Below are 27319 nucleotides of genomic sequence, written 5' to 3' on the forward strand. Positions count from 1 at the left end.
ACAGGAGGAGTGACTTTGTCCGACCCCAATACCGTCTGCGAGAGCACAGCTGAGGACGGCAGCTGCCAGGGAGGACTGGTGGGGGAGCGCCTAAAACACCGGTGCTGCCAAGCGGAGGGGCCGGGGGGAGCCCCAGTGGCAGCTGGGAAGGGAGGGGCGGCCAGCTGTGGAGCAGCAGGATGGTGGGGGAGATGGGGGAGATGCCACTAGACCTAGGTGGAAAACATAAATATATATATATATATTTATATATATATATATATATATATATATATATATATATATATATATTCACAGTATGATGCTGTGATGGACTGGTGGCCTGTCCAGGCCCAATGACTGCTGCTGGGATAGGCTCTAGCTTCCCGCAACCCTACTAAGGATAAGTGGTTTGGATAATGGATGGATATCTTCACAGTGGCTGACACACACACACACACACACACACACACACACATATATATATATATATATATATATATAAATATATATTGTGGTGACCCACATCTATATAACTAGAGACATTCACCTAAGAGATAATGCACTTCCGCTTCCGGTACAGAGTTCAGTGTCGTTGTCGAATGTATGACATGCAAAGTTGGAGCTAGTAAACTACCTCGACTACGTCTACTCCCACGTCTCCTGTCTCGTTGTTTTCTAACTCCACAATATATATATATATATATATATATATATATATATATATATATATATATATATATATATATATATATATATATATATATCGTCACAGTGGCCAACATCTAACAATGAGTCTGAAACATGAGGAGCTGGACTGCACCAGGCCCTGACATGATTCACACCTACTGGTTGAAGAAGCTAACGGCACTCCATGAACGCCCGGCGACACAGATGAACCAGCTGCTAACATCAGGGTCTCAGCCTGACTGGCTAACACAGGGGAGAACAATACTGATCATGAAGGATCCCCGCAAGGGTACAACACCTTCAAATTACCGGCCAACCTGCCTCTCCACAACATGGAAGAGCCTGTCAGGCATCATAGCAGCTAACCTGAATGGACACATGAGTCAATATATACACAAACCTCAGAAAGGAATTGGGAATAACACCAGAGGGTCAAAGCATCGGCTACTGGTTGATAGAGCAGTCACCCAAGACTCTAAGACCAGACAGACCAACCTGAGCACAGCCTGGATTGACTTTAAGAAAGCCTATGATTCAATGGCCCACACCTGGTTACTGGAGTGCTTGGCACGATACAAAGCCTACAGGACACTAATAGCCTTCATCAAGAACTCAATGCACCGGTGGAAAACAACACTAGAGGCCAACTAAAAGACAATCACATGGGTAACCATCAAATGTAGCACATACCAAGATGATGCACTATCCCTGCTGATGTTCTGCATAGGCCAGTCAGATCATATGGATACAGGTTCCGAAGTGGAGTTATCATCACCTCCTATACACGGATGACATCAAGCTGTATGCCAGGAATAAGTGAGACACTGACTCGCTGATCCACCTCACCAGGGTCTACAGCAACAACATTGGGATGTCATTCGGTCTGGACAAGTGCGGTCGAATGGTGGCAAAAAGAGGAAAGGTGGTGAGCACTGACGGGGTTGAATTACCAGATAACAGACATACAGGACAGTTACAAGTACCTGGGTATTCCATGGGCAAATGGAGACCACGAGGATGCAGCAAGGAGGTCAGCTACAGCCAAATACCTCCAGAGAGTGAGGCAGGTCATGAGAAGCCAGCTCACTGGGAAGAATAAGATCCAAGCCATAACCACATATGCCCTACCAGCCATCAGATACCTAGCTGGAATAATAAACTGGCATAAGGAGGAGATAAAGGCCACAGATATCAGGACACGGAAACTCCTCACAATGCAAGGAAGATTCCACCCGAAGTCCAGCAGCCTGAGACTGTCCGATAAGGGAAAGGATGGTGGGCAAGGGTTGATGAGTGTCAGAGCCACTATCGAGGATGAAACAAGGAACATCCATGAGTACATCAGAAAGCCCCCCCCCCAGGATGAACTGCTGAGTGAGTACCTCAAGCAGCAGAAGACAGAGTGGGGAGGGAGAAGAAGAGGAGGTATCATGGAAGATCAAGCCCCTCCATGGGATCTCCATCGACAGATAGAAGATGTAGCTGAGATTGAGAAATCCTACCAGTGGCTAGAAAAGGCTGGAGTGAAGGAGAGCAGAGAGGCTCTGATCATAGCAGCACCAGATCAGTTGAGGCAGGGGTCTACCACACCAGACAAAACCCAAGATTCAGGCTTTGCAGAGATGCCCCTGAGACAGTCCAGCGCTTAGTAGCAGGGTGTAAAATGCTAGCTGGGAAAGCGTACACTGAATGGCATAACCAAGTGGCTGGAATAGTGTACAGGAATATCTGTACTGAATACAACTGGAAGTCCCCGAGTCCAAATGGGAGACACCGCCAAAGGAGGTTGAGAATGGCAGAGCTAAGATCCTGTGGGATCTTCAAGTTCCAGACTGACAAACAGGTGCTGGTTAAACAACCAGACATTGTGGTGGTTGACAAGGAGCAGAAGACAGCAGTAGTTATCGATGTAGCTGATGTAGTAGTATCATCATATCATCATAGTATCATCATATCATAATAGTATCATCATATCATAATAGTATCATCAATGCAGTGATGATGCCAAGCGACAGCAACATCAGGAAGAAAGAACTTGAGAAGCTAGAGAAATACGAAGGGCCAAGGGAAGAACTAGATCGGATGTGGAAGGTGAAATCCACAGTTGTCCCAGTGGTAACAGGAGCAATAGGGGCTGTGACCCCCAAACTGGGTGGCTCCAGCAGATTCCAGGAACGACATCTGAGGTCTCTTTCCAGAAGAGTGCAATTCTAGGGAAACCTAAGCTACGGCACAGAATCCTCACCTCTGGTAGAGGACCTGAGCTTGAGGAAGACACACCACATGAAAAAAGGGTGAGAGGGAGCTACATATCATCCGGGTGCCATCTCTTCTCGAGGTAAATGACGCACACACACCTGGCTGTCCACAGGATCTAAAAGAAATTGGGATTCATCAGACCAGGCCACCTTCTTCCATTGCTCCATGGTCCAATTCGGACCCTCACGTGCCCATTGTAGGTGCTTTCGGTGGTGGACAGGGGTCACCATAGGCACTCTGACCGGTGTGCGGCTATGCAGCCCTATACACAGCAAGCTGTGATGCACTGTGTTCTGACACCTGTCTACCATAGCCAGCATTAACTTTTTCAGCAATTTGAGCTACAGTAGCCCTTCTGTGGGATCAGACCAGGTGGGCTAGCCTTTGCTACCCACGTGCATTAATGAGCTTTGGATGCCCATGACCCTGTTGCCAGTTCAGCGGTTGTCCTTCCTTGAACCACTTTTGGTAGGTACTGACCACTGCATACCAGAACACCTTACAAGACCTACCATTTTGGAGGTGCTCTGACCCAGTCGACTAGCCATCACAATTTGGCCCTCGTCAACATCGCTCAGATCCTTACACTTGCCCAGTTTTCCTGCTTCCAACACATTAACTTCAAGACCTGACTGTTTACTTGCTGCCTAATATATCCCACCCCTTGACAGGTGCCATCGTAATGACGTATTATTCAACTTATCTGTCAGGGTTTTAATGTTTTGGCTGATCAGTGTGCATATACACTCACAGGCCACTTTATTAGGTACACCTTGCTAGTACCGGGTTGGACCCCCTTTTGCCTTCAGAACTGCCTTAATCCTTTGTGGCATAGATTCAACAAGGTACTGGAAACATTCCTCAGAGAGTTTGGTCCATACTGACATGATAGCATCACGCAGTTGCTGCAGATTTGTCGGCTGCACATCCATGATGCGAATCTCCCTGTCCACCACATCCCAAAGGTGCTCTATTGGATTGAGATCTGGTGACTGTGGAGGCCATTTGAGTACAGTGAACTCATTGTCATGTTCAAGAAACCAGTCTGAGATGATTCGAGCTTTATGACATGGCGCGTTATCCTGCTGGAAGTAGCCATCAGAAGATGGGAACACTGTGGTCATAAAGGGATGGACATGGTCAGCAACAATACTCAGGTAGGCTGTGGCGTTGACACGATGCTCAATTGGTACTAAGGGGCCCAAAGTGTGCCAAGAAAATATCTCCCACACCATTACACCACCACCAGCAGCCTGAACCGTTGATACAAGGCAGGATGGATCCATGCTTTCATGTTGTTGACGCCAAATTCTGACCCCACCATCCGAATGTCGCAGCAGAAATCGAGACTCATCAGACCAGGCAACGTTTTTCCAATCTTCTATTGTCCAATTTTGGTGAGCCTGTGCGAATTGTAGCCTCAGTTTCCTGTTCTTAGCTGACAGGAGTGGCACCCGGTGTGGTCTTCTGCTGCTGTAGCCCATCTGCCTCAAGGTTCGACGTGTTGTGCGTTCAGAGATGCTCTTCTGCATACCTCGGTTGTAATGAGTGGTTATTTGAGTTACTGTTGCCTTTCTATCAGCTCGAACCAGTCTGGCCATTCTCCTCTGACCTCTGGCATCAACAAGGCATTTTCGCCCACAGAACTGCCGCTCACTGGATATTTTCTCTTTTTCGGACCATTCTCTGTAAACCCTAGAGATGGTTGTGCGTGAAAATCCCAGTAGATCAGCAGTTTCTGAAATACTCAGACCAGCCCGTCTGGCACCAACAACCACGCCACGTTCAAAGTCACTTAAATCACCTTTCTTCCCCATTCTGATGCTCGGTTTGAACTGCAGCAGATCGTCTTGACCATGTCTACATGCCTAAATGCATTGAGTTGGTGCCATGTGATTGGCTGATTAGAAATTTGCGTTAACGAGCAGTTGGACGGGTGTGCCTAATAAAGTGGCCGGTGAGTGTATATGTACACAAGGGCACACTCACTGATTTAAACACATGCACCGAGAAGCACACTTCCTGGGGTAACTGACTTTCTAATGTAGGACATTCAATCACACACACACACGGATTCTTATACTTCCATCTTCGTGAGGACTCCTCATTGACCACACGCATTTCCTAGCCTTTCATCTTAAAACATCGGAACTACATGCCTAACCTTGACCTGTACCCAACCCTTAACCAAACCCTAATTCTAACCCTAAAATAGACCCTCGAAGAAGTGAGGACTGGCTAACATGTTCCCAATTCTACCGCTACTACTACTGCCTCCTCACCCTGGTCACAAACTAAAAACTCAAAAATTGGCCCGAACAAAAGCTCAAAGTACAGGAACACACACACACGCACACACACATAGACCAGCTCATCAGCAGCAGCAGAGCACCCTGAGCCGTGGCCCCTCTAACACTATCGCCATAGTCCCATCACGTGCTCTGGCCACACATCTGGCACACCATCTGTATCGCTCCCCCACCCTATGTGACAGGTAGTCCCTCTCCCTCTCTGGAGGGCAGCGGGAGGGGGGGAGTGAGGGACACGGAAAGTAATTTTGGGTGTAAATGTGCGCCCGGGCCTCTCTCGGCGCATCTGGAAAGAGCGGACGTGCTGCTGAGCAAGGCAGGGCCATTACCGGTTGGAGACCGGCTACCAGATAGCGGATAAAGACAAAACAATTACATCATACTGTCAGAACGTGACAGCACATTTGAACCCCCGCCCGTGTCCGCGGTGGCAACGTGAAGGATTAATTTGTTGCATCTAAAACGCTACAAATCAAACAAGCCAGAAGTATATTAAAGATTCTTGCACTTTATTGTAATGTACAGCTTTACATTGCAATGACACAAGTGTGACCACTGTTAAGATGGGGTGCAGAATGAAAAATACGAAAAGGGCCACGTAAACAAGGTCCTCTTCCTATGCGGTTGTACAGATGGGATCGATATAGCATGAACCATTGAACAGATGTAGAGCCAACGATAGAAAAACTACACAACCGGTCTTCACTGTGAACTCATGATTTCCATTGCAGAACGTTATTTTCACATCTTATGTTACATACCAGATAGTAGCAACCTGTTTATTATTTGCAGACAACACTATTTGAATGACACCAACTAAGAAGTTTATCCAAGGAAAAGAAGTAATTCCAGCATTGTTGAGACTGACGTGATTTGTGAGAAATATTTTACTGTAGACAATCTGACCCCCCCCCCCAGTCACCAGTTTGCAGTCAGCGGACAAGCTAGTCTCCATACCAGGATGAGCTACTGATTTCTACGAGACTCTCGGGAGCGCGGGCTCAGCCGTATCACTTGGAGAGGTGTCTACTAACACGTCACCACTTCCAGCTAATTGCCCAGGTACGCCGACTGCCTTGATCGGAACTGTCAGACAGTAAATGTGGTAGAACTTTCTGGTAACTCGCGACATTTGAAAGTGTAATTTGCTCATTATTTTGAAAGTGAGATTTTCAATTTTGATCCCCCCCCCCCCCAATATCTAGTATAAAACAACTCGTGACAGACCACAGCCTCGGTTTTACCTTTAAAGACGTTATTTTCTACAACAATCGCTCCCGTTCCAGGTGTACTATTTATGTTTTTGTCCATTAGGGCTTTTCTGTGCATGTCAATTAGTTTTTGTGACCTAAAGCCGTCAGGCGGTGTAGCAGATCAGACTGAACGGTTACACAATTCAACAGAGGGACAAAAAAAGAAAAGGGGGGGGGGGTAAAATAAAAGCTTGTGCTGGATGGGATCATCATAAAAGATCTTATATAAAAAAAACAAAAAAACAAAACAAAAAACCAAAACACCGACACATACACTTCAGTAAATAAACAACACAGTATTTAATACTAGTCTCCAAAGTCTCTGACAAAGTTAGCTCCATCTAAAAAGCATGACATACGTTTTTACATCACATACTTTGACCGTCAGGACATGTACCATGGCCTTGCAGGAAGTTTGGCTGGTGCAACATTTCATCTCGAAGCCCCCCACACAATTCCCTGCAGCTGGCATTATTGCTTCTTACGGACAGGGAGCTGAAGGATAGAGGAAAAAAAATGCACCGTACTAGATTGAAATTATGTAAATCTACGTCGTCTGTGAACTCCAAAATTCCTTTTTTTGTTGTTTGTTTGTTTGTTTGCCCATTTTACAAACTGCAATGCTGAATAAGGCAGCTCTGTTTTTTAAGGCATTGCTACGCTGAGACAACCAGAGGGCGAGTCACAGAATTTGACATATTCAATTCAATGCTCACTATAAAAAGACTTCATTGACTAAGGTAATGCCCCCAAGAGGGGAAACTGAGGGAAATGTGTGCATTCTGGAGTGCCTGTGTGTGTGTGTGTGTGTGTGTGTGTGTGTGTGTGTGTGTGTGTGTGTGTGTGTGTGTATCAGAATGTGTCTCAGTGAGCTGCAGCCATCTTTACAAGTCTACTCAACAGTTGGCCAGAGTTCAGAGCTCAGACAGAGGTCAGAGCAGGGATGTGTGGGTAGCTGTGACCATCTCTCATTGCTGGTAATTTCCGTACTGGCCCTGTGGACAGAGGTGTAAATAGACACGTCTTACTGACTTTTTCATCTCAGCGAACACACAACAGCAGAGTAAAAACTAACATTCACAAATGTTAACGGAATGCAAACAAGCACATCTGTGGTATCAACCATATGGTACAGCAAACTATGATCAACTACTTGGCTGCATTTGCTAAATGTGACCAGCAGGTGGCAGCATGGCCTCACAGCTTGTGAGTTCTGAAATACAACTTCACAACTAAGGTTTCTGCAGCAGCATGGTGATAGAGGTATTCCTTATCGACTAGAGAAGAGTGTCAGGTGAGCTAAGTTCAGTGTGACAACAGTAATAGTCAATGTATTTCTAAACAGGGGTCGAAATATGGTTTTCGCTTTGCTGGAAAACATTAAAGGAATTGAACAGTTCAATATAAAAGTACTTTAGTGGATTCTTTGATTATAAGTTTATCCAAACAGGAACATTGGCAGATTTACAGAAACCAGTGTTTTGCTTTTCATAACTGCATAGAAAAAAGGACACACAACCAAAGAATGTGAACCTTTTTGCCGTTTCATTCCAGACTATGCATGCTGTGTTTTTTTGGACCTCATGACGTATATTCGACCCCTGGTTACAAAAATAATTCAAAAACAAAAAAAAAAAAAAAAAAAAAGAAAAAGAAAAAAAAAGAAAAAAGAAAAAAGAAAAAAATGCAAAAGGAAAAAAAAGAAAAAAAAGAAAGAAAGAAAAAGAGAAAGATGGAAAAGGTAAAAAGACATTAAAAAAGAGAGGAAGAAACAAAACAAATGAAAATCAAGGCTAGGTGGTCAAACGTCTAAATTCGATGTTGAGGTCTTCACAGCAACCATTACCTTTGCTTCTTACAGAGCTAGTCAGGGGTTCAAATCCCCGGGTCTTTATTTCCTCATGTGTCCCTGAATATTCAAAGATAAAGATATCAAAGTGTAGCTGCAGCCCCCACATAAGACCACAGGAAATACAGGGCAACATGTAGGTCTCCCTTTTCAACACCAGAGCAGACAGCATTACGTTTCAGGAGAGAATCCGCTTAAAAGCCCTCATATTTCCCGGCCCTGGACTGGCATGCCATATTAGACAGAGCACATTACTAGTGTCCTCCCAAGATAGCTAGCTAGCTCAAAACTGCAGTTAACATTTGAAATATTATAGCTCAGTTACACATATTAAACTGTCTTGGGAGATGCAATTTTAACCCCACCCCAACCCACAAAACGATGACGGCATGCACAAGATACCTATTTCGACATCTACTAGAGTACCTCTGCAACGAACTGAACTCTGGGCTCATTGACAACTATACACAAATGTTAAACTAAGCCTCGCAGTAAACATGAAAAGGGACACACTAAGACCCATGTACAGACAAGTGTTGACATCATTCTAGTGCTTCTGACATACTTACCTGGTCATAGCCATAAGGGCGTTGCTGCTGGCCCTGCGGAGGTCCTGGCTGAGGAGGGCGGTAGGCCCCGTACTGCTGCCCCTGCCCCTGAGGATAGTTGGGATACTGTCCTGGGGCACTTTGGGAGGGACCTGTGTGAGAGATTGGAAACTCGTGTTAGAATTTATGGATGCTTGAGTCTTGAGTGAAGCTAAAGGCCCAGACACACCAAACCGACTAGCGGCGACAAAGCCGACTGTTGCGCCGCCTCACGTCGCCTGCCGCCTGGGCCAAAAAGCAGCACTTGAACACACCGCAAAGACTACAGCCGACAGCCAACTAGCATGTACGTTCTGCACTGATTCGCTAAGATGAACAGCCAATCAGAGTGATCTCTCTCCCCGACGGGCTCCGCCGATTCATGTTGAATCGGTTGAAAAGCTGCCGACAGGCATCCAACTAGTGCCGACATCACAAAAACTAGGGTCACAGACGCTCACTGACGGCCGACCGTCGGCCTGCTGTGTCAGGGCCCTAAAGCTGAAGATGCCCAAGAATACGACAGAGACAGCTTCTGGAAGATGCTGGTTACCTGTACTCCTCATCAGAATGTTCCTTCTCCATTAAGACGCAGCACAACTGAGATTTGCTCATCATCTACAGCCAATCTCCTTCTTAATAATCTGACAACTCTAGGGAACCCCTTTCAATTTACAATAACTAATGCACTTGAGGTAAGAGAAGTTGATGAATGGTAGAGAGAATGGTGGCTAAGTCAAGAAGTTGACCCGTGTGCTAAGGCTGGCTCCACATCACCCGGCTCATTAATGAGTGAGAGTGAGTGAGTGAGTCAGGCTGGAGCCAGGGCGGTGCCTCTCTAATGCAAGGAGACATCAAGGAGATTCTCTGAGTCTTCATTAGTGGAGCAGGCCTCATTAAAAGTCGCTTCATCAGTCCCCGTGTACAGTAGCCGTGCTGGCACTCTGAAAAGCCGCGCAAAACCTGACTGGGGCTGAAGTCAAATGAGGCCCACGCAGCATCGTTAGGCGCTTGTAATGCCTGACGCTGGCGAGCACAACTTTGTGGGGGCCCGCAAGAGAAAAGCATGTGTGTGTGCCAGATGGATCTCACCTCCAACATGAGATAAAGGCCTCTGGCTCAAAAACAGAGGGTGAGGGATGGAAAGGTACAGGGGAAGAGAAGATGAAAAAAAAATGAAAAAAACCCAAAACACATTTCCATACTTTTGCTCACGGCCCAGGATCCATACCCATCAGCCAAAGCTTCCCTCCCACCTTCTGAAACCAAGGGTGTCATATCAAACAGACACTGGAGTACCGGGAGGAATGCTAATACAGTGCCAGCCAGATTAATTTTCTCTTCCACCAAGCTCCAATCCCCAAACTGTTCATTAAGGTGGTCCTTTTACTCCTTGGTCTTGATGGTGTCTTGACACATGCTTGGCACAGTTACATTTCCAAGGGGTAGACTCCGGTGACTCACACCGGAGGAGTTATTATTCAGTAGTTTTACAGGTAGCCAGAGAGAGCAGATAGTGCCTCCTACAGGATAAAGTCAAACGTGCCCACAGCTGTGAGGAAGACACTCACCGTAGCCCTGTTGCTGTGGAGGATAGCCCTGTTGCCCTGGGTACTGCTGTTGTGGTGGATAGCCCTGCTGCTGGGGAGGGCCTTGTTGGTATGCCTCCTGCTGCTGGCCATACTGGGTGTTGCCTACAGGGGTTAACAACGTGCACTATGATCAACAAGTTGGCTAATACAATAATATTGATGATATTACTCAGAAATTACTTGGGATTTGATATCACTCGGGATTTGATGACACTGCTCAGATTATTACTTGGAATTTTACTGGATGGCTGCAAGCGGTGAGGCGTTTCATCTTTTCCACCCTTTTGGATGGTTTTGGGGTTTAGCAGTGCAATATTTCAATGGACACTTGACAACAGGAGATAATGAATTATTGTCAAAAACAAATCAAAACAATATATCATCTTAAGAAGCTCTGGATCCATCCCACATAACTGTTTGGACACAGTCATGTTATTGCAACACAACCTGTGGAAATAAAGAATTATGAGATTATGCAGTAAAATAACAAAAAAATGAGATAGAAATGACATAGCAGTGAAGAAAATAAAGGCAAGAGAGCAGAAAAGAGAAATTTGCCTTGCACAAACTCATCAAACCGGCTGCTTGACCTCCTGTTTAAGTGACCAGATATGTCTGAATGCAAGAACTGCAGCATCACTAAATGTAAATCCAGTGGGGCAACTTATTTTCATCTCTTTTGGAACAGAGATGGCAGCCAAAGGCATGCTCCTAAACAAAGGCGACAGTGATAAGAGTCAAAAGCCATGTGTTTTCAGCATCTGAACATTGGCGAACATTTACGGGGGGGGGGGGGGGTGCTGTCATGGCAGTAATCTTGCGTAGGTAAGCGTAGGGGACCCTACTGTTGCAGACTGTAGTCACTATGAATTACTCAACTCAGCTAGAGATAATAAACTCAATACAGGCATTCATTTTTATCTACAAATAAACTGTTGGAGTCTTTCATATTGCAGTGCAGAATTCTGTAAAATATTTTAAGCCTCCGACAGACTGAGCGATTGTAGCAATCCTATAATGCCCTTTTCCACTACATGGTTGAGTTGAGCCGGTACCATGTAGTGGAAAGGGGCATAAGTTTATTGCAAGCCCCACTGTGTGATGTGGATCTAATAAAACTTGGGAGCCACATCAAGTGTGATGTGTGTACACTGTACCATGATAACACCACTGAATCGCAGGCTACGATGATAAAAACATCATCAGTGTGCATCCATAAAAACGTCACCAGTGTGCGTGCCGCATCAGCGTGTCATCAGTCTACGTCACTGGTAGAGCAACATGACGCCAAGCAGGAATCGAGTCCTTTCAATAGTCGCCGCAGCTCGTCTTGTTGACTCCATGGCATTTGGGTCACAGATGCTAACGGTCTGTTTGTTTGTGTTCAGCGCCAACAAAGATTGTGCGTGGCGTTGATCAGTGCGTCATGTCGTGCTGCATTTCTATTGGTTGGTTAGTAGACGTAGGTCGTAGCAGCAGTCACATTGTGAGACGGTCATCCTACATTTCTGACACTGTCAGACTTTTGTCCCTGGTTGTCTTCGGTCGCAAGACCGTAATAACAGCCGTCTTTGAACCTGTCTCACAGTGTGACGTAGGACCACAGTTTTGGAGCCACAACCAAAGACATGTAGGTCAGGTGAATCAGCCGTACTAAATTGCCCCTAGGTATGAGTGTGTGTGTGTGTGTGTGTGTCGGCCCTGTGTGACGGCCTGGCGGCCTGTCCAGGGTGTCTCCCCGCCTGCCGCCCAATGACTGCTGGGATAGGCTCCAGCACCCCCGTGACCCTGAGAGCAGGATAAGCGGCTCGGATAATGGATAGATGGATGGACCAAAGACATCGCCACGTTTAGTCATCTTTCATCTGAGACGGCCCACATCACACAGTCTGTAGGAGGCTTTAGATGCAAACATTTGAGACAGTAAGATTTGAGATTATGTTTTGCACATCTTATTTGAAAAAAAAAAAAATCTTTTCTGGTTCTTGGTACCATCTTTGCTTGTGAAAACCAACACAGTTTCAAAGCCATCAGAGAAGTACAGTAAGATAATACAGTCAGCAGACAACAAGAACACAAAAGCAAAGTAAGTGTTAATGGACAAAGACAGAGGAAATAATCTATCTCAAAACAGTCTATTAATGTGGGCAACATTAGCAGTTTAGCCTTAAAATCCCAAATGAGGTTTAATGAGTATAATCTACAACAGGTGTTTGTCACGGTAAGTAAGAGACTTTAACTTCGTTTCAGCCAAGATACTGATGCCTGGAACTTGGAAAAATAAACTACTTTGGATGTAAGTTGCACAGTTGCATTCCTTGTTAGACCACTATTCAAGAAACGGACCAATTTATTTGTCAACCGAAACGAGACAGCTTTGCAAAATCTCACCTTAACAAGGCCAGTCTTGGCTTTATAGTAATATAAGCTTATCCCCATGGCTATCGCTGCAACGAGGGGAACATTTCACAAAACTTATAGGTAATGAGGGTAACGGCATCGCAAGATCACAAACAGGTTTTCAATTCTACTCAAGATGCCAGACAGAGAGTGGACCAAGGCATTCTGGACGCAGTATACTGTACTCGTACCCCGTGTGGAACCCACCTAATGACTACATACCTTTCCTTTCCTTGATTAGAGCCAGCAGCAACTCTGATTTCCCAGAAAAAAAGAGGTGTATATTTGCCCCCCGCCCAGACTCCTTTTCATCCTCCGTATTTAAACACAACTCCTCTAAGTGAATAGAATTTTGTTTCTTGTTTGCCCATAGGAGCGGTTGGAGGGGTTCTCCTACCTTCTGAGGCTCCCTGTCCTGCGTGACTGTACTGGTCCCCATAGTAGTCTTCCTGCCCTGGGTACTGCTGAGGGGGTCCTATATACACACATAGCACACAACAAACACACAGGTAGATTCAAGGTGTTGTTGGGTGGATTGGTTCTGTGTGAGGGGAAGGGGAGTGAGGGATGGATTCCCTGCCACTACTTCTAGTGCAAGTTTTTCCGTGAGGTCACTCGACTAGTTTTTTTTTTCCAGCTGTTTGAGGCTCGAAATTAGATCTCAGAACACCGAAGTTTCGGTGAACAACAGTAAAATGAGATCCATTTTGAGGAGAGACAGAGAAAGAAATGCAGAAGTGTGGGGTTAGAAAGAGGAAAGGCCGGAGCACTGTTCTGCAGACACCTAGCCCACTCAGCTCTGAGGGGCATACCTTGCTGTGGGGGTCTGTAGGGTGGCATGGGCCTCTGGCCCATGACGTGGTTTCCCTGGTTGACCTGGCCCATCATACCCATAGGATTCTGTTGCCCTTGGTAATGCTGCCCACCACCACCAGGGGGCATGTTATACTGTTGGGAGGGAGGCTGCTGGTGCATCATGGGGCCTAAGGCAGACCAACAGAAAATATGCTTAATAGAGTGAACGGCAAAAACAAAAGTCAAAAGTAGAGCCTAAAATACACAAAGTGGAAACCAGTAAAACGTATTATACCTTGGTTGGGCTGCATGTTCATGCTGGGCCGAGGTCCGTAGTTTCCCATGGGCTGGCCTTGGGTCATGTTCATCTGGCTCTGGGCTGGCATGCCCTGGGAGGAAGGGATGGTGTGATTGTAGCCACCCATGGAGCCATGGCTGCTGGGGGGCATATTCATGGAGCCAGCGGGCATGTTGGGGGGCTGGCTGGGGCCCGGGCCGGGTCCTTGCATTGGCATGTGATTAGGCCCTGGAAGAGAGAAGCAGTGATGAGTTCTCTCTCTGGTAAAAACATAGCTAATCAATACAGATGTGATCCTTAACTGATGGCGGGAAAGTATTCCATCATATTATAAAATGTCCTAGACATTTGCTCCTAAATGGATTATTCTACAGCAGCTGTGAGGAGCAAACATTAAAAAAGCATTTGCTGTAATTGCGCAAAAGCTCCTGTTTTTACAAGTCACTGACAAAGATAGATTTGCAAACATGAAAACAGACAAAAATCACACAACAAAACAAAAAGGGAGACAAAATGGGAAAAATAACAACTAGAAGAGTGCCCTCAGTAGAGTGAAGATCTCCGCCAGGCGTAGCTCCCCTTCTCCAGTGCTCGGACTTGGCGACAAACCGCCTCTTTTTTCCCCTACCAGGAGAAGGGAAGATACAGAGGCACTGCCTTCGTATCTCCTCTTCTTGAACTCTGACTTAGGCGGAAAACCAGCTGAGGAGGTGGCACTCAATTGTGGCATAAAACAGGTTTTCAAAGGTTTTGAATCACGGCAAGGAGAGGTCCATGATCAGTCCGTCACCCCTGCACAATATTTTTAGGCTGACAGGCCGAGTAGTATGCGAGATCAGCAGCGGACAGATACGCACACGAATGAGACCAAGTCTGATATGAACTTGCGTTTTCCAAAAAGGTTTGCTATGCGACCATGTTTGTCTAACCCTGTCTTTATTTTCATAAAATTATAAAGGTGGGTGAACTGTTTACACTCATGCACGCGTGACTCGCATACGGTTGACTCAGATCGGGCAGTGACAACAATATGCAACACTTCCTGTTTTGACCGAAACCTAGAGGAAGTTGTTCCTTTATAACGTTCACATTTTTTTTTGTATTATCAAAGTTCTTTTAATAACTTTAGCCCATGTTGCTGCCCAATCTGAGTCAACCATAGATGCGAGTTGTGCAAGGATAAATGGTTTACCCATCCTTATTATATTATGAAAATAAAGACAGAGTTTATTATTTTTGGTTCATCTGGAGTTCCTCAAATTCTCCTGTGCTGAGATTAGCAGTGAATGATTTGCTGACTTGTGAAATACAACTTTCAAGACTAATACCCAAATACATAATGTTTTGACACCGTTGCGCCTGATCTAAGTCAAGTGTCGGTAGCTGCAGTCAAACATGGCACTGAAGAGTGGGCGTGTTGACACAAACTATGACTGGTCAATCTCATTGGGCAGATCTGTTACCGTGGGTTAAGGTGACTGACGGGTTAAGGTTAGGGTTAAGGGTTGCGATGGGGAGTAGGGTTGTGCATGAGCACACTGGGTTTTGGTCCCGAGTCGCTACCCGCCTGCTCACGCTCCAGTGCCATGTTTTATGCAGCTACCCATTACTCATCTAAGTTAAACATAGATGTGAGTCGTGCATGCGTACGGTTGCCTTAGATCAGGCAGCGACAGAGAGCAGCGTTGGTCGAGCGAGCTAGAAAGTAAATGAGCAGAGGGAGCGGCGATAGTGAGAACAAACGTTTTCAAAGGTTCTGAATCACCGCAACCACAAGAGGTTCTTGATCATAGTCATAACTGTGCAAAAAAAAAAAAAAATTCAGGCTGATAGGCCAAGTAGTACACGAGATTAGCTGCGGACACACACACACACACACACACACACACACACGCACACACAAACATGCACGCATACATGCACGAGACCAAATGCCCTCCCAGGCCACCACCGCCTGGCAGGGATAATAACAAGATAGAGAAGTAAAAGACCACCAGAGCTGACAAAAAATGGGTGACATCATCCTTCAGCAGAGCGACCTCCCTTGCAGATCTGTGGTGTTGCTAGGCAACCCATGTGAGACAGGGGACTAGGGAATGAGAAAAGGAGAGAAAAAAGGGAGTATGTGATGTATGTGTGTGTGTGTGGGGGGGGGGGGACTTACCAGGCATCTGTCCGTTCATCTGATTCTGCATGTGTGGAGCTGGAGGGCCACCACTGACCATGCCCTCAGAGGGCATGTTGTGACCGTGAGGGGGCTGAGTGGGGGGGCCACTCTGGTTCATCCCGCCAGGGCCCATGGGCATGTTCTGAGTGGGCGGCTGTGTGCGCACAGCACAGAGAAAGACGCATCAGTTGTACTAGATACACACTGGAGCTATGCATGTGATAAGACTCATGGGGTGGAAAAAAAAGAAGAAAGAAAACGAAACAAGCTGGGGAAAATGTGAAAATTCTACAAAATAAAGTCAAGTGTAAGTGTGCTCTAGCTTACATAATCAACAATTGTTAAGGGCTCCACATATTCTCTATTGATGGCAAATAATTTTACAAATCCACGAGAAATTGATGTCTATAATTACACAATGGCACAAATAATTACAAGGACAACAATCAATGTGAGATACGAATTACTGCAAGCACAACCTAACACGGATGGCAAAAATGCAAAAACAATAGCAAATCAATTGATTAATTAACACGGATTCCACTCTGTGGATGTGGGAAGTTGGAAGTTAGTTTGGGAAGTCATATTTCTGAAACGGGCGATCTTCTAGATAAGCCACATAATATTCCTCATATAAACAACTGGAGTGTATAGCAAGCTTATATTGTTGAAGCCTGTCTAAATGAACATAATAACAGCCAGCCTCAATTCAAGACTGAATTTACCATGGACTGAAAATAATATATAAAGTGTGACGAATTGGAGCTATCACTTAAAATCAAACATTGACAAGAATCGATGGAATCACTTAAGTGTTGAAGTGGAGTTATAATGAGGATTTCTTGGCTTCCACAATGCTCTGTTTTGTTCAAAGTTCAGCATCTCTAAATGCCTGTGTTGTGTGCCATTTGAAGGCACATTTTTCACTCCACACATGAAGTGTTGACCTTCATCTAGAACAAAAAAGACACAGAGTGTGTGGTTGTGGTTCTGGTATGTGATGATCTGAGTGTTAAGTCACATGGTAGGGACTCGGGTGTACAGGGCATGGAAGACCGTTCCGGACAGTAAGCTTGGCATCAGTACTCACAGCAGGGAGGAGAGACTGCATGTTCTGATTTGAGTCTGCTATCGTGGCCAGGTACACTAAATTTCTGTGCAGCATCTGTTGATACCTGCAAAGGGCGAAGTTCATGAACACAAGCTTAGAATGAACCCTAGCTCAAACGTGGGTAAACGCTGTTTCAACACACACGGTGTCGATGAAATGCTGCCCATCATTACTTCTACAATAGCAAACAGGCCCAAGTCGGGGCACAGCAGAGAATTGATTGCTTCATCATTTTAAACCAGGTCTGGCAAAAGATTTTCAGAACTTACTGTGAACATTCTGCCGTTTTGCCTTTGCTCTGAAAGTCCATTATACACTGGATCAGCTGGTTGTTCTCATCAAGCAACTGAAACATGGTAGCACAGTGTTAGGTTCAGTGACTTTGAACTCATTTAACCGCCATCCTTTAAGCTAAAGGCACCCGTGGGTGCGTCTTGGTGGTCGCCAAGCCTGGACTTTAGGGGGGATCCGTGGAGGCTCGTTTTTTTTGGTAAAAGTGAGTGCGCGTGCCAGGCTAACAAAAGACGCCTTCTGCTAGCCATCCCCTGCTAGCCAACCCCTGCTAGCCAACTCCTGCTAGCCAACCCCTGCTAGCCATTCCCTGCTAACCATCCCCTGCTAGCCAACCCCTGCTAGCCATCCCCTGCTAGCCAACCCCTGCTAACCAACCCACGGGCCTTCGCTCGTTCGCACATTGGCGTGGTGTTATTCCGCGATCGGCTCTACGTTCGCCGCACAGGCGTGCCGTGCGTGGGCCCCGCCAAGTTCGTATTCAGCGCGCTTTGACCCCCCCCCGCCCGCCGCGTCGGTACCCGTCTATAACCCGCTGGCCAGGGCTGCTAACGCTACCGCTGGCGCTACCTTCGGAGGCTAAGTGGCTAGCATGAGCCTTTAGCCCCCCACTCTGTTGACGCGCAGTGCACACGACTTACCTTTTGTATTCCGGCGGGCGTTATATCGCCTTTCCCACGTTGCCTGTGAGGTGCAAACGCCACCGACATGGTGATAAAGCTACCGGGAAGTTGAGTGAAGCATACAAGTGGCGGCCGCACACTTCACAGGTCGGTACAACTCAGACCAGCCAGCTCAGAATAGGATGCCCAATGTGTAATGCGACGATCCAGCGCGGTGGGGAGAGCGGAAGACCCACGGACACGTAACGGGGCTATAGTCGCTGGTGCGAGCACGGAAATAATTTGAAATCCGGTTTTTATACCACAACATTTGTCTACAATCACCAGCAGCTTTAGAAAACCAAATCTTTTAGCGTTCGAACGATTAAAATGGCCACCCCTCCCCGTTGCTCGCAGTGGACTAGTCCAAGACCAATCCAAAAGACCAGGGGGGAAACGGTCCGCTTCGCATGAAGACGTGCGGTTGAAACGGTCCAGAGATACTTTTGTACACGTAATGCGGGTGCTCCTTGTTGGACACGTAATGCGGGTGCGCCTCGTTGGACACGTAATGCGGGTGCTCCTTGTTGGAGAACCCCGCAGCTTGCGGATGGTGCAAAAATAAATACATATTCGCGTTATCTTAGTTTATCATTATCAGGACGGCTCTGACTCTCTCTCTCTCATTTCTAGCATCTTTTATAGTCGAATTCGACGCGTCTGCGTTATTTAAATAGATAACAACGCGTCAGCAACACAGCAAAAGTGACTAAAACGGGTTCGCTGCGCTTCCGCGACGGCCCACTTGGTATCGCCCGAGGTCAGAGTTCACGCGCATGCGCCCGCCACAACGCCAGAAACGGGTTGAGCGGCTCGTTAGCTGAATCATCCACTTGTCAAGCCCCCTCTTCACAACTGTATCTTGCGGTATTATGGCAGCAAGGTATGACAGAGCAATCACCGTGTTTTCTCCCGATGGACATCTGTTCCAGGTAGAATATGCCCAAGAAGCGGTCAAGAAAGGTTCCACCGCGGTAAGTCTTACGCCAAAACTAAACTAGCTTAGCATAGCTTAGCTCGGCGTGCGAGTTAGCTGCGGGCAGCGAGCGTTTGTCGCTGTGTCACTCTGGGCGCTCGGTTTCGCTTTCGGTGCGTTAGAAAAGGGCGCAAGTGGGTTAAGCCGAAGATCACGGTTATTTGTTCTAACTGGAGGTCACATCAAATGAAACAAGATTGGCAAGATTGTTCTTTTTGTTCTTTTTTCGCCGGGTTTATGAAGCTTAAGTGGTGCACACGACATGTTGTCAGCTACGTTAGCTAACGCAGAGCTATAAACTGGGACGATGGTGCTACTGGCGTTTTATACAACATACTCCCCATAGGATTTGAATTATAGGTATGGTCTTTTTAAAAAAAATAATTTTACTCCCATTCAAGTTAGCGTCAACTTAATGAGACGCTTACTTGCACGTGCAGTTTTTTGGTTTCCCACCCCACTGTCTACATTAGCGTTACCGTTACGTGGTGGTCCTTAGATAGATGCTTTTGTCAACAGTGAGTTGCAAGCCTCAGGAGCTGGATTCGCAGCTTTCAACTGTTTATTGCAATAGAAATTGGTGTAGTGTTTTTTTTCCGTTTTTGTTGTTGTCCTCTCCAGGTGGGAATCAGAGGTAAAGACATCGTCGTCCTCGGTGTTGAGAAGAAGTCTGTAGCCAAGTTGCAGGAGGAAAGAACTGTCCGCAAGATATGTGCCCTGGACGAGCATGTCTGCATGGCATTTGCAGGTATAACGAACACCACCACTGATCTCAGGCTGTCAAGTGATACCTAACAAATTTAACTGCAGGCCAAAGCAGACAGAGTACATATCCTTTTTCTATGGTCATTCTTTTGGGATGGTACATCAAAAAGTGTCTCATATGTCTGGACGCCCCTGTTTACCCCGGGTGTTTTTGCCCAACCAGTTTATTGTGTACCATGTAGGCTCAGGCCTGACCACAGTGTCCTAGGTTAAATCTGGTCATGGGACCTTTGCTGCATATCTTTCCCTACTCTTTCTTCACCCTATGTTTCCTGTCTATCTTCATTGCCCTTTCAAATAAATGGTTAAAATGCCAGATGCTATCTTTTAAGACTGATAAGCCCTAGTAAATATTTCTGCACTGATTTCAAATTTTGCTGGTCATGACTCATCTCGCAGTCTTTCTATGTTGGTGTAATCATTTAAGTATTTCTGATCTTTGTTAGGGCTGACAGCAGATGCCCGTATTGTGATCAACAGAGCACGGGTTGAATGCCAGAGTCACAGGCTTACTGTTGAGGACCCAGTCACAGTGGAGTACATAACACGCTACATTGCTACATTGAAACAGGTACTTATTGCTACACTCAATTAGCAGTCTCTGATATTTGACAATGATATGCAGCAGGAGAAGTACCTAGGTCTGTATTCCCAGCCTGTTGGTCTTCCTTAATGTTTTTTTCCAAGTTAGCCTTACAAGAATAACAGTCACTGTTTCTCTTTGTTTTGTAGCGCTATACCCAGAGTAATGGACGCAGGCCATTTGGCATCTCTGCGTTAATTGTTGGCTTTGACTATGATGGAACCCCAAGGCTGTACCAAACGGATCCCTCAGGAACCTACCATGCATGGAAGGTCAGTGAGATTGTTCCTTGAATATGGAGCTAATTAGTTTTGGTTTTTTTTCTGATTGTAATTTTCCACCAGTACAAGAGGGACAAACGGGGGCTTTCCAGATTACTCTCATCATCAGTTCATCATACTTAAAAATGTTGCAAATTTTGATTTCTGTGCCACGTTTCAGGCAAATGCAATTGGCCGAAGTGCAAAGACTGTGAGGGAGTTCTTGGAGAAGAATTACACGGACGAAGCCATTGCTGGTGACAATGAGGCAATCAAGCTTGCCATCAAAGCGTTGCTTGAGGTAAGGTCAAAGTGAGTCTTATTGGGGCAAAATCTTTATACATTTGAGTGCATTTATTTTACCTGTCTCATTTATAAATTATGAAAGTAAATCATAAAATAAGGGTTATGCCAATCTTTATTTGGCCAAGTGTTCAGTTTTCCTGTGGTCAATTTTCAATTTTTGTCCTTTTTGAAAATTATTAAAGCTGCATTAAGCGATGTTGTTGATATTAACAATGAATCAAATGACTTCCTGTCATGAGAGAGGATTGCTTGTACTGCCAATCATACCGAGAATCAACACTGCAGCCCACAGATTTCCTTAACCAGAGACAGGCTTTACTTCCCTTTCAGCACATTGTTGACACTAGCCAACCCAAAGATACCCCCCCCCCCATAAATCTGTGCTCACAACTCATAAGTTGAGGATGCTTTCTGTGTGCAAGCTTCATTGTAGACTGCGTTCTCAACTGTGTCTTATTAGTCAGCAGTATAAGCAATCGTTTCACATTATAGGAAGTCATTTGATTCACTGTTAATGTCAAAAATATTGTTTAATATAGCTTTTAAGACCACATTTGTAGTTTGATTTCAGTTTGTGAATGTCTAGAAAAACACCTGAAAAAGACAAAGAAAACAAAAATGCAATAGCTTAGTTTGCTTTGGTCTCACCATTTCAGTTTCACCATTTCCGTCCTCTAATTATATAGTTGTAATAAATATTACAACTATATAATTAGAGGTTACCATCATGAAATCATTTTTTGACATCATCTCTTGCATCTGAATGACAGGTGACAAAATCTTATTTGTTACTCTTAAGGCCATGCTACCACAGCGCTAAACAGTCCATGTACCATTCATAATGTATTTATACAGATACACATTTGTTTTGCATGAATATTATGCTAGTTTTTGTGACATTTCCATAGCTCCTTGTGCTTGAGTATACTTGGCACTATTTCATATAGTGATGTGTCTAGTTTTACATCTCTATCATGCAAAATAAATCAAGTAAATGTTCTTCTGATTCTTGGTAGGCTGGTTGGATAATCATTAGAAAGTGAATATCAGCCAGTCATTTTTAGTTCAAGTACAAGCCAAAGCACCACTACTAGGTCTGGTTTTGACAATTGAGTATTAAGGTAAGTAAATCCTGAAGTAATATTTTAATATTTTTTTTTAAAGTCTATCCCCATTTTATGCTCAATACCCATGTAGTCTATAGGAAAGTTAATTTTCACAGTCATCCATCCTTTTCCTCATACTGGCCACACAACCCTGGTTTGCCATTTACAGTTCAATGCAGTTAATGGGGGGAAACTCCTCATTCAGTGCAAGGAAAATGCTCTACACTTCAGCCAAAGCTAAAGCTAACATGATGCTACAGCAGTCTATGATGGCAAATAAGAGAGGTCATTTTTAAAAATGAACAGTTGTTTATTCACAGTTAGACAAAGCCTTTTCCTACTGTGCTACTTCCTGCAACAAAACAATTACCAGCAGGAGTCACTCCAGCATGGCATAGCAAAGCAATCATTAAGAGAGAATTTACCAATAAAAACAACGGTTTATTCTTAAAATGGCCACTCATATTCACCATGATAGACTGCTGTAGCAGAACTGTGGAGTGCTTTTGTGCACTAATCCAGGATTGTGTATTTGTCCCCCATTAATTGCATTGAACTCCAGATGGCAAGACGGAGCTGCATGTTCAGAATGATTAAACAGATGGATAACTGAAAATGAACACTGTCTGTGCTAAATGGGCAGTAAGTAAAAAATAAGAATTGACTTAAAAAAATCCAAAATACTTCTTTAACTCTAATTTCAGTAGAACTGTAGGTGTAAGCACTTACCTTTCTTGAATGCACAGGTAACATAGTACTCATGTAAAATGGTGCAATATACCCACTCAAATAATTTAGAAACATTCAATCAGTTGGTACCAGAACACGTTAGGCCAAAGATCGTATCATCAGATCTGCAGCTGTATGTTTTGGACACTCTGGTGAAGAGAGGAGCAGAACTGTCAATTGATCATCACCTGGTGGTGAGTTGGATCAGATGACGAGGAAGGCTGCCGGACAGACCTGGCAAACCCAAACGTGTAGTGAGGGTGAATTGAGAACATCTGGTGGAGGCCCCTGGCTGTGAGGTCTTCCAACTCCCACCTCCGGAAGAAGTTCTCGTGTCCCGAGGGAGGCTGGGGACATGCAGTCTGAGTGGGCCATGTTCAAAGCCTCTATTACAGATGCGGCAGGCAAGAGCTGTGGTCATAAGGTCATTGTTGCCTGTCGAGGCGACAACCGAAGAACCCGCTGGTGGACACCGGCGGTGAGGGAAGCTGTCAGGCTGAAGAAGGAGGCCTTTTGGACTTGTTTGGCCCAGGGGTCTCCTGAAGTAGCAGACGGGTACCAGAAGGCCACAAGGGCTTCCGCTTTAGCGGTTGCGGAAGCAAAAACTCTGGTATGGGAGGAGTTTGGCGAGGCTATGTAGGAGGACTTTTGGTTGGCCTCAAGGAAGTTCTGGCAAACCATCCGGTGATTCAGGAAGGGAAAGCAGGGCTTGACTCAGGCTATGTTCAGCTGGGGTGGGGAACTGTTGACCCGGAGTGGGGATGTTGTCAAGCAGTGGAAAGAACACTTCGAGGAGCTCCTGAACCCAGCTAACATGTCCTCAGTGGAGGAGGTAGAGTCTGAAGACTCAGGAAAAGCCACACCCATATCCCTGGCAGAGGTGTTTTGAGGTAGTTAAAAAGCTCCTCGGTGGCAAGGCGCCGGGTGTGGATGAGATTCGCCCTGAGATGCTGAAGGCTCTGGACATTGTTGGGTTGTCTTGGTTGACACACCTCCTCAGTGTCGCGTGGAGGTCGGGGACAGTACCTGTGGAGCGGCTGACTGGGGCGGTGGTTCCCATGTGGAGCAGCAGAATGGGTTGGTGGTTGCCAAAGGGAGACCGGAGGGTGTGCTCCAATTATCGGGGCATCACATTGCTCAGCCTCCCTGGGAAAGTCTACTCTAGAGTGCTGGAAAGGAGGCTCTGACTGATTGTCGAACCTCAAATTCAGGAGGAACAATGCGGATTCCGTCCTGGCCGTGGAGCAACGGACCAACTCTTTACCCTTGCGGAAGTGCTGAGGTTTGCATGAGAGTTTGACCAGCCAGTCAACACGTGTTTTGTGGACTTGGAGAAGGCTTACAACCGTGTATCCCGGGACACTTTGTGGGGGGTACTGCGGGAGTATGGGGTACCGGGGCAGTTGCTACAAGGCAGCGGGTCCTTGTATAACCAAAGTGAGAGGTGTGTCCACATTTTTGGCACAAAGTCAAACATGTTTTCCGTGGGTGTTGGACTCTGCCAAGGTTGTCCCTTGTCTCCGATTCTGTTTGATATTCATGGACAGGATCTCAAGGTGCAGCCAAGGTGAAGAGTGGGTCCGTTTTGGGAACCTCAGAATTGCGTCTCTGCTCTTCACAGATGATGTGGTTTTGTTGACTTCATCAGAACGCAACCTCCAGCATGCGCTGGGGCGGTTTGCAGCTAAGTGTGAAATGGCCGGGATGAGAGTCAGCACCTCCAAGTCTGAGGCCGTGGTTCTCTACCGAAAAATGGTGGCTTGCTCCCTCCAGGTTGGGGATGAGTTGTTGCCTCAAGTTAAGGAGTTCAAGTATCTCAGAGTCTTGTTCACGAGTGCGGGTAGGATGGAGCAGGAGATTGACAGGTGGATTGGTGCAGCATCAGCAGTAATGTGGACGTTGTATCGGACCGTTGTGATGAAGAGGGAGCTGAGCCGGAAGGCAAAGCTCTCAATTTACCAGTCAATCTTCGTTCCAACCCTCACCTATGGTCATGAGTTTTGGGTAGTGACTGAACGGTGAGATCGCAGATACAAGCGGCTTAAATGCGTTTCCTCCGTAGGGTGTCTGGGCTCAGCCTTAGAGATAGGGTGAGGAGCTCGGACATCCGGAGGGAGCTCGGAGTAGAGCCGCTGCTCCTTCGTGTCGAAAGGAGCCAGTTGAGGTGGTTCGGGCATCTGATTAGGATGCCTCCTGGGCGCCTTCCTTTGGAGGTTTACCGGGCACGGCCAACTGGGAAGAGACCCCCGGGGTAGACCCAGAACTCGCTGGAGGGTCTACATGTCCAATCTGGCCTGGGAACGCCTTGGGATCCCCCAGGAGGAGCTGGAGGCGTTGCTGGGTAGAGGACGTCTGGAGTGCCCTACTTAGCTTGCTGCCGCCACGACCCCATCCAGAGAAGCGGCCTGAAGATGAATGAATGAATAAATCAACTGGCTTTTTCTATTTCTAAAGCCTTCGCTTAAAAGTATAAATGAACTGATTTTGCTGTGCTGTGTATTTTCCCCCCCTTTTGTTGTTTATTTCACAGGTCGTCCAGTCTGGAGGGAAAAATATTGAACTCGCTGTTATCAGAAGAAACCAGCCTCTGAAGGTAATCTAACTTCAGGTTTTGTGTTGTTTTCATTCATTTTGGTAAAGGATAATTACAGTTTTTGTTTTTTTGTTTTTTTACAACCTGCCATTTTTTAGTAGTTTTTGCCATCGCGAATATTGGTTATTATATTTTGCTCACCGTCTTCATTGTAGAGATCTTGGCTACGGGACAACTGCTGGACTCTGCTTGACAACAGCATCGTATCGGGCAACTGAACATGAGTCGGACATGTTTCAACATGTCCGCTTTAATCTAGTTATCTAAACCGTGTAGTTGGAAGTGGAAACAAAAGTGAGAGTTAAAAATTATTAACTGAAATGTCCAGTATCGTCAGTGGTCGCTCACATTGTCGAGCTGCTTCCTGGTTCAGCTTGCAGGAAAGAGCTGCCAGTACTGTGAGTAAGAAGTCCCAGATCCAAAATGTCCACAATAAAACTAGTAAGTAAAATGATACCGATATGCACAATGGCAAAACTACAAAAATAAGAACCGGGCTTTTTTAAAACAAAAAACCAGAATCTGCCCTTAGTAGTAAAATTCTAAAGCCTCGCCAAGCCTCCATTGTAAATGTACTAGTGGCATGAGTAACTGGAATTAATAAGTCCACCATTACTGCTACTATTGTAGCTCAGTGTTATTGATAGATATTGCCGTGCAGAAGATTTTACTGCCATTAATTGATCTGGATGTAATTAATTAATCAATGAATTTATTGATTTGTCGCCAGATATTGGAGTCTAAAGAAATTGAGACCCTGGTGGCTGAGATTGAAAAGGAGAAGGAAGAAGAGGCTGAAAAGAAGAAGCAGAAAAAATCTACTTAGGCAGTTCATTAAATAACATTTTTTCCCAGTTGGCCGTGGGTGGAAGCCTCTGTATCTGGGTTGCAAATGTTAGGAAGTTTCCTGGGGTTTCACAGTCCTCTTGTTTCAGTGTAAACAACACGGTCACTTGAGATCCATTTGCCTATCTCTGGATTTGACTCGCATTTCTAAGATTTATCAAAGAAGACGCAAGGAAGCTTCTAACATTTGCAGCTGCTGCATCATTGACTGATGTGCATGTTGGGTGTGGAGGCCAAGCCTGGGTTTCAACTTTTTAATAACTCTTGTTTAACAGTAGAGGTTCCAATGTGTCTTTGTGTTTCCAATTTTCATCAAATTGTTTTCATGGTGATGAAATGGAAACATTTGAAACTGTACCATTCTGAATGATGGCATCATTCTGCTCATTAAAGATCCATTTGTTTGTAACGGGTTTATGGGCAACATTTTTCCTAGAGAGTTGAATCTCGTTACTCGTCACAAGTGTTCTGTTTTTATTAATCCAGCTTGGCTCGGATGCCATTTTAACGTGTTGCCGTCGCTACCAGTGACACCACTGTTGGTGAGGAAAAAGGTAGTGGTGTGCGGTCCAGTTTCTGTAAAATGAAAACGGTGGACCGGTTTGAGAGACAGCAGGAGAGTCTCTTAGTTTTTCCGCTTTCTTATTGGTGGTGCCACGGCAGCAGTAAGCGGTGTGATGTGAAGATAACGTGAGTTTGACACTCCGCCACGGGGAATGTGCTGACGGGTTTTTATATTTCAGCGTTCTGCGGCGCAGGCCCAGGGTCAGAAAAAGAAACCGTGGCCCAGCTCGCGTTATGAAGCGCTCACCTCTCCCTCAATCATTTAAAACAAATTAGCGATGAGCGAGGGATGTGTCTAATGGTGGTGGTCCGACCAGATGCCCCTTTTTTTTTGCCTCCTTCCTTTTAT

The 27319-nt window shown here is 45.7% G+C and overlaps 2 protein-coding genes across 4 annotated transcripts; one reads left to right on the top strand and one right to left on the bottom strand.

Moving 5' to 3' along the window:
• Nucleotides 1-7321: 7321 nt before the first annotated feature.
• ss18 (SS18 subunit of BAF chromatin remodeling complex) lies at nt 7322-18709 on the bottom strand. 3 transcript variants are annotated; one of them, XM_056292743.1, is made up of 11 exons: nt 18222-18709; nt 17559-17635; nt 17269-17353; nt 16176-16332; nt 14009-14239; nt 13731-13901; nt 13316-13393; nt 10498-10620; nt 8909-9039; nt 8337-8399; nt 7322-7485 (listed from the first exon to the last, which is right to left on the bottom strand). In XM_056292743.1, the coding sequence occupies exons 1-10, from the start codon at nt 18288-18290 to the stop codon at nt 8382-8384; spliced, it is 1140 nt and encodes a 379-aa protein (XP_056148718.1). In that variant the 5' UTR covers nt 18291-18709; the 3' UTR covers nt 7322-7485; nt 8337-8381. The 3 variants fall into 3 exon arrangements, with proteins under 3 accessions (XP_056148718.1, XP_056148717.1, XP_056148719.1); XM_056292742.1 differs by lacking the exon at nt 8337-8399; XM_056292744.1 differs by lacking the exons at nt 8337-8399; nt 13316-13393.
• A 325-nt stretch (nt 18710-19034) lies between these two features.
• On the top strand, nt 19035-26815 carry psma8 (proteasome 20S subunit alpha 8). Its single transcript, XM_056292877.1, has 7 exons — nt 19035-19216; nt 19840-19966; nt 20430-20554; nt 20716-20838; nt 21008-21127; nt 25498-25560; nt 26291-26815. The coding sequence occupies exons 1-7, from the start codon at nt 19115-19117 to the stop codon at nt 26384-26386; spliced, it is 756 nt and encodes a 251-aa protein (XP_056148852.1). The 5' UTR covers nt 19035-19114; the 3' UTR covers nt 26387-26815.
• The last annotated feature ends 504 nt before the right edge of the window (nt 26816-27319 follow it).

Source organism: Lampris incognitus, chromosome 14 (assembly GCF_029633865.1).
Source record: "Lampris incognitus isolate fLamInc1 chromosome 14, fLamInc1.hap2, whole genome shotgun sequence".
Lineage (NCBI taxonomy): Eukaryota > Metazoa > Chordata > Actinopteri > Lampriformes > Lampridae > Lampris > Lampris incognitus.

Excerpts from the sequence above, each read along its gene's own strand:
- ss18 (XM_056292742.1), bottom strand. The coding sequence starts at position 18,290 with ATGTCGGTGGCGTTTGCACCTCACAGGCAACGTGGGAAAGGCGATATA. Across the intron at positions 14,240-16,175 it reads GATGAACGGACAGATGCCTG|GGCCTAATCACATGCCAATG; the intron begins GTAAGTCCCCCC and ends TCTCTCTTCCAG. Across the intron at positions 13,902-14,008 it reads GAACATGCAGCCCAACCAAG|GCCCCATGATGCACCAGCAG; the intron begins GTATAATACGTT and ends GGTCTGCCTTAG.
- psma8 (XM_056292877.1), top strand. The coding sequence starts at position 19,115 with ATGGCAGCAAGGTATGACAGAGCAATCACCGTGTTTTCTCCCGATGGA. Across the intron at positions 19,217-19,839 it reads TCAAGAAAGGTTCCACCGCG|GTGGGAATCAGAGGTAAAGA; the intron begins GTAAGTCTTACG and ends TGTCCTCTCCAG. Across the intron at positions 20,555-20,715 it reads ACATTGCTACATTGAAACAG|CGCTATACCCAGAGTAATGG; the intron begins GTACTTATTGCT and ends TTTGTTTTGTAG.